The sequence below is a fragment of the Triticum aestivum genome, chromosome 7B, assembly GCF_018294505.1.
Source record: "Triticum aestivum cultivar Chinese Spring chromosome 7B, IWGSC CS RefSeq v2.1, whole genome shotgun sequence".
NCBI classification, from domain to species: domain Eukaryota; kingdom Viridiplantae; phylum Streptophyta; class Magnoliopsida; order Poales; family Poaceae; genus Triticum; species Triticum aestivum.
The window spans coordinates 580,999,748-581,006,808 of record NC_057813.1 but is presented as its reverse complement, the minus strand read 5'-3'; the positions used below and the strand labels follow the sequence as shown (position 1 = coordinate 581,006,808).

Sequence of the window (7,061 nt, the reverse complement as noted above, 5' to 3'; positions counted from 1 at the left end):
CACAATCAAACTTAGATGTCATACCTCTCTCCACTACAACAAAACAAAGATTAAGTAACACAATCATGTAACGCATAGAAAAACGTGTTACAGAGAAAAATATTAGTAACGCATCATGTGTGTTGCAGAGTAGACAGTAACACATAGTCGATAAGATTCAAAAATATGTTGCGGCATCTTAACATAGTAACATATAAGTTTGCGTTGCTCCATCTGTGTTACAAACAATTGATACAGTAACACATAATCATGTGTTGTTGCATGGTGTTACAAGCTATATAACTTTAGAGAAAGAAGGAACATTTTAATATTGCATTTTAATACAAAAGGAATAGTGCCACACTGCTTAGAAACATACGTTCAAATTTTCACTCGATTGATTTTCTGAAAAACTATTTTCTATGACATAAGCTTGTACATAGGTCTTGAATATTTTTCCTATATTACTTGTATTTATTTGAGATACATAATGACTCAAGTTGGAATAACGTCCAATATGTAAAGCATAAATTCATTCATTTATCTATAAAAAATAGCGAATAAATTAAAAAATATTGTAAAGTTTATAAACATGGGGGCTATTTGACATGCATGAAGAAAATATTGTAAAGTTTATAAACATGGGGGCTATATAACTTTAGAGAAAGAAGGAACAGTTTAATATTGCATTTTAATACAAAAGGAATAGTGCCACACTGCTTAGAAACATAAGTTCAAATTTTCACTCGATTGATTTTCTGAAAAACTATTTTCTATGACATAAGCTTGTACATAGGTCTTGAATATTTTTCCTATATTACTTGTATTTATTTGAGATACATAATGACTCAAGTTGGAATAACGTCCAATATGTAAGCATAAATTCATTCATTTATCTATAAAAAATAGCGAATAAATTAAAAAATATTGTAAAGTTTATAAACATGGGGGCTATTTGACATGCATGAAGAAAAAATAATGACCTATTTGACATAGGTCTTGAATATTTTTCCTATATTACTTGTATTTATTTGAGATACATAATGACTCAAGTTGGAATAACGTCCAATATGTAAGCATAAATTCATTCATTTATCTATAAAAAATAGCGAATAAATTAAAAAATATTGTAAAGTTTATAAACATGGGGGCTATTTGACATGCATGAAGAAAAAAATAATGACCTTAAAATGATTCGAACCTGCTACCTCTAAATAGTAGTAGTGAGAACACGTGATTACCAAGGCGCCATCATTGCTGTTGTCCTAGTAATGAATAACGTGCCTTTTTCTTAACAACGATGAACCGATGGGTCTAGGCCCATTTAAAAGAAATGTGCGCGCTGGCGTGCGAGGAGTTAAATGGGCGCGCCGATGCCTTGCATCTAGCAGCAGCCGCCCAGAATGGGCCGACCCATCAGGGAATAAAGGCCTTTAGCGGCTATTTTCTTCCATTATTTTTCATATTTTTGCATTGGTCTAAAAAGAATGTTTCAGATTTTATTTTTCACCCTTGATTATATTTCCCAATATTATAATATATCAATTACAAAATTAACTTTACATACAAAAATAAAAAATGTTCCTAATGTATAGGAAAATATAAAATGTGTATAAAAACTAGACAACAAAACGCATATATAAAAAAATGTTTATCATGTATTTGATAAATGTTAAATGTGCATAAAGAATTCCTTATGTATACAAAAAGTACAATATGTATACAAAAAATGTTTGATATACGTAGAAAAATGTTCCCCATGTATAGAGTTTGTAAAAAAAGTTATAGAAAACAAAACTTAAAAAAAATTAATCATGTATTTGGAAAATGTTAAAGGTATCTAAAGAATATTCCTGATGTATACAAAAAATGTACGGATGTGTATGGAAAAAGTAGACATAAAAAACATATGCTTGAGGAAATGTTACGCGTATATTTATAAAAACGAATCATTACCGTCAGTAATGTAGACCGTGTATTTGCAAAAGTGTTGAGAATTTATTGCAAAATGTGTCCAAAACATGTATTGAAAGAAAATGTACATCTTATATTTAAAAAATGTCAACATGTTTTACGTATACAATGAAAGTGTTAATCACATATTTAATGTATGTATTGTTTAAAAAATATGTATATTACCTTGAAAAAGTTCACTGTGTATTTGGATAAATGTTGACCGTAGATTTGAAAAGGTGTTTAATACATGTCTTAAATAAAAAAATGTACATTGTATATTTCATACATGCACAACGTGTATCAAAATAATGTTTCACGAGTACACTAAAAATGTACACTAAGCACTGAAAATATTACACATGTATTGAAGAAAGACGAGGTATGATAAAAACAGAAAAGGAAACATAAAGAAAGAACACCAGGGAAGGAGCAAAATAAAACCAAATAAAAAAAGAAAAACAGAAAAAACAGAGAAAAAAAGAAACGGAACAAAAGAAAACAAGAAAAAAATCAAAGAAAACCAAGAAAAGATCGAAACAACTGAAGAAAAAAACCCTAGTGAAAACAAAGAAATAAATGAAGAAAGCCACTGAAAAATAACTAAAAGAAGAACAAAAAACCAAAGAAAACCATGAAGAAACAAAAAAACTAGTAAGACAATTTATGGAGGGAGTATTTCTTTTTAGGAAATCCCATAAAACAATTTAGATGAACTACGTAGATACTTTTTTGAGAAATAGTAGAAAGGGAACAAAATGACATTTTGCAAGATCTTCTAGAGTTTCCCAAATTATAATCATCGCTTTGACCGGTTGCTAGCATGGATCCTCTGGACCTAGGAAGGCCCAAAAGTGTCGGTGCGAGGGGCATGACTACTATTTTTCTCACCCTTTCATAGGTTTACAACACCCTGCATCCATGTGCAAGACTGCTTTCCTATTTCTATACATTTTTTTAACTATTTTGTGTTTACATATTTGAAATATGATTTGTCCCCTAATTTGATCATGGATCATTAACACCAATATCCACACATGGGTTAAAATGTGTGTTTCAATATTATCTCATAAACAAGTTGTTCAAAGTACCCCAATTGCCATGACTGTTTCTCCTATAGATCACCCACTCCGCCGCCTACGGTGCCCTCTTTACTTTGGCAATAACCAAGCTCTAAAGCTCCCATATGTTAAGTAAGGTTCCCGCGCCGGTGGGAGGGCTCATGCTCTGTTTGATGTATTTTGTTTTGAGGTTGTTTAGAGCTTGTGTACCCTCTATCAAGAAGATAAGGCGGCGGCTCCCCAAAGATGGTATAAAGTTTTCCCTGCCTAGCCCCCGTCCCGACAATGTGTCTAGCGTCGTCGAAGAGCGTGTGGGGGTGTATCTCCGGCGGATCTTGTGGGATTCAGTTTGCATTTTTGTGTTCGATGGTGTTTGGATCTGGTCATTGTTTGTCTGCTTTCGTGTGTCTTCGGGTTCGATGCTTTCAATCTACACTTCTCTTCGTCGCTTGTCAAATAAGTTTTATTTTGAGAGATTTTGTTGTAAGTAAAATTCCCTCATCATATTGGGATTATTTTATTTTACAAAATAGTTTTGGTGAACTTTTTTTGGTATCATCTTTGATCAATGCATAATCAAATTTACTGGTGTGTTTCTTTTCAAACATCGCGGGAGCAAACCGTATTGTGTTATTGGCCTACAAATATTTTTCATAGACGACAATCAAAGAGGTCTTTCTCAAAATTACTAAAGTGGCCTTTTCGAACAAAAATATCATATGTGATTTTTTACTAAGTTCTCGTCAGCACAAACTGATTAATCATACTTTGTTGTACCTCAACAAGATGGACAACTTCCTTGTTGATGAACTAGTTCTTTTGAGATCATCTACAGGTGTTTCTGAAATACTGAAATGCAATGAGATCGAATCATCATATTGGAGAAAATGAAGCATATATATTCTAAATAAATTTTATCGAAATACATTTATTTGATAAATTTTAAACTATTTAAAAAATGTTTACACTAAATATATGTAGCGAGTTGTATTTGTAGCAAGATTTTTAGGCACCCCGCCACTTTTCCGTCATCTTCCCACGCGTCCTTCAGAAAATTGCCGGCCCGCAACGCAATTAAAAGGCCCGATATTGTCTCTCTAAAAAAAGGGCCTTGATACAGAATTTCTTATGTAGACCACCACCGTTCCATGGTGAAGCCTAGACCTAATTCCCCATCTCCCGATCTCCTCTCCACTCCCAGATCCCAGCCGCCACCCCCACGACAATGAGTAGCTGCCGTTGTTTGCCCGGCCGCCACCGCTAGCTCCCTGCCCCAGCTGCCCACCGCGTCGATTCGCTGCTAACCCGCCCTGCACGCCGCGGCAGCGCCGTCCGCCCATCCCAAGTGCTCGAGCTCCCAATCGTCCAACGCCCTAGCTACCCCCTATGGCATTCTTGGAGCCCATGTCCGCTGCCAACGGCACCGGATCTGGTGACAGCGACGCCACATCCACGGCCTCATCTCCGCCGGCCAGTCTGCGTCTCCGACATCCCGAGCAAGAGGTGCCTGGCCGGCGACCTGACTACGGGCTCCCACGACCGGCAACGACTCTGACGGTGGCACCTCCGTGGAGCAGCAAACTGACCCCCAAGCACGGACCACCTTCCTCTCCAGATCGCAGCAGTGACTTGCCTTCTCTGCAGGTGATTCATGTGATGGCTTTACCTGTTCTAAATAGGTTTCTTGACTACTTTTTACTTTGGATGATTGCAGATTATAATTATTTTCTATGTGATTTCAAGATAGTAATTGGCTAATGTGTTCATACAAATGTTGTATCACTTCGACTAGGGTATCGTACTGCTGAATTGTTTGGTGGATTGTTCAAACTAAGTCCTTCAGTACATTTGCCACATTGTAGAATTCCGTAAACGTCAGAGGTTTTGCAAAACTTGGGTCTGAGCACTATGGAGTCTGGAATTTGGCTGTAGTTTGAACATAGTATCTATGAGATGTTAGAGAGCATTCAAGGTTTAATTTACCCCTTCACTATGTAGAGGGTTTGCTCATTTACATTTGTCTACTACATTAGCTATCATGGACCTACATGTTCCCTTCTCCACAAAGTAAATACTAAAGTTGTTTCTATAGTTACAGTTAAATTTTCGTAGCAGTTTGATATTTCTTTTGCTAGCAAGTCATTTTTCTTCATAGCCTGTAAATATGCTTTGTGGGCTCTTGTAAAATGATTCAACTGTGCTTCTGTAGTTAATTGTATTAAGTGCTCCATATTTTCTTTCAGTATGGACTGTATCCATAAAGAGCTCCAGGAGCTTGTTGCACTTGGTCACCGTGTGAGTTTCTTTTAACTTAATGGGGATAACTTATATTATTTTACTCAGTCCACCTCACTGAATTAGTGCGTCCCATTGTTCTGTACTTCATTATGCAAAGTTGCAATAACAAGTAATGTTGTTTGCAACCATCTTCCACCACCTCCTAATCTAGAGGTCACAGATGTGATTGCTGAGAAAGCTGCAGATGAGGCTCTTGAATGAATAAACAAGGTGCTGGTTGTTTCTCATGAAACTTCCATCAAGAGAGATAGGATAGATTTCATATAGATATCTCTCTCGCCCACCTATAACTTCTTTGTGCATGTTCTGGTTTCACACACGCACATGAACACGCTTCTCTCTATCTTATGTATATTCTACTTTTGTTTCATTGTCTTCTTGGTGCAGAAGGTTATATTGGCTCCATGGGTAGTTTCATGTATTGGGACGCTCTTCAACTTTACGCTCATTTGCATTCTTGTAGTCTCATGGATTTCTATAATATTTGAATACGCAGTGCTGATGGACAGGAAGAACAATGCCTGTCATTCAGGTGAGCTTTCTATCCATCATTTGCATTAATATATCTTGATTATGCAGTTTTGAACCAACATGTTTAATTAATGCTTAAACTTGTATGTGTCTTTATTAAGTGGTGTCCTTATTTGCCACCGATTCTGTGGCCCACTTATCTTCAAGCACGTAACATATGCTATTCTTTAATGTGTAATAAAGCAAAATCTTAGCTGATATTTAGAGAATTGTTGTATGCTTTGTTAGTCAAACATCCCACATGCCCGTACATTCAGTTTTACGTACTTGAGATGATTATCTGTAGGCAAAAGAAATATTATGCTATAATTGGAATCAAAATTTGCAAGTATTATGGCCAAATTGGATGTATTTAGCTTTGTTAGTTTCGTGTCGTGTAGAATGTTAATATAGAGCAAGTGAACATTATTAAAAAAAATTGAGTTTTGCCGAAGATCTAGATTCGCTCCTAAAAATGATAGCATGTCAATCTTATTGTCATTTATCATCTATATTCATACACAATTGGCATCTTCCTTCGGTTCATGTAACTCAACATGTACTTTCACTTTTGCAGATAATTTGGTGTTCACTCGCTTGCGGAGATTGGCATAGGGAACAAGTCTTTTGGTTCAGCTCAAAACATTATGATTTTGGACTAGATATCAACTACTCTTTGTTCTTACCGTGACTTGGCCATATGATATGGTTGCAAGCGATTCTAGTTGTTGTTTCCGTCCCATTAATGTAAATGTGACTTACAGTTACATTGTTTTTATCCATTTTGTGATTGAAATGCAGTTAGTTAATTTTGTGAACCTGGAATTTGAAATCGGCTATCCAAATTCAACAGAAAAAATATATTAAATCTAATGCTATAGAAACATGTGCTCTAACACTATAATGGAAATTTAAATGTGCTATCAATACTTGGCTGGGGCAAATGTGGCATCCACGTCACCTTTCCTTCTCCCTCTTAAAGTCCATGTGTTTATTGCCATGTCATCGCCACAACATCATCAAGTACGAGGAAAATAAATCAATGAGTTGCCACATAGATTGCCATGTCAGCGCATGCGTTATCTCATCTGGTTATTGTGTTTAATATTTGGACAAATATGTCTTGTAGAGGTACTAAAATGTGTTACAATTAGTGTTGCTAAAGCTAGAAAACTATGTTACTAGCCTAACATTTATGTTACTATTTGTGTTACTATAGTTATCAGAATGTGTTACTAGCTTATCCGGTAACACATATGG

General features: G+C 35.7%; 1 protein-coding gene across 4 annotated transcripts; it reads left to right on the top strand.

Moving 5' to 3' along the window:
• The first annotated feature begins 4,117 nt into the window (after nt 1–4,117).
• LOC123160712 (uncharacterized) lies at nt 4,118–6,619 on the top strand. Of its 4 annotated transcripts, none has more exons than XR_006480329.1 (4): nt 4,118–4,637; nt 5,237–5,288; nt 5,788–5,823; nt 6,379–6,619. XR_006480329.1 is itself a non-coding variant. In XM_044578558.1 (4 exons), the coding sequence occupies exons 2-4, from the start codon at nt 5,238–5,240 to the stop codon at nt 6,414–6,416; spliced, it is 234 nt and encodes a 77-aa protein (XP_044434493.1). In that variant the 5' UTR covers nt 4,118–4,637; nt 5,237; the 3' UTR covers nt 6,417–6,619. The 4 variants fall into 4 exon arrangements, 2 of the variants coding, with proteins under 2 accessions (XP_044434493.1, XP_044434492.1); XM_044578558.1 differs by having other exon boundaries at nt 5,679–5,823; XR_006480328.1 differs by lacking the exon at nt 5,237–5,288.
• The last annotated feature ends 442 nt before the right edge of the window (nt 6,620–7,061 follow it).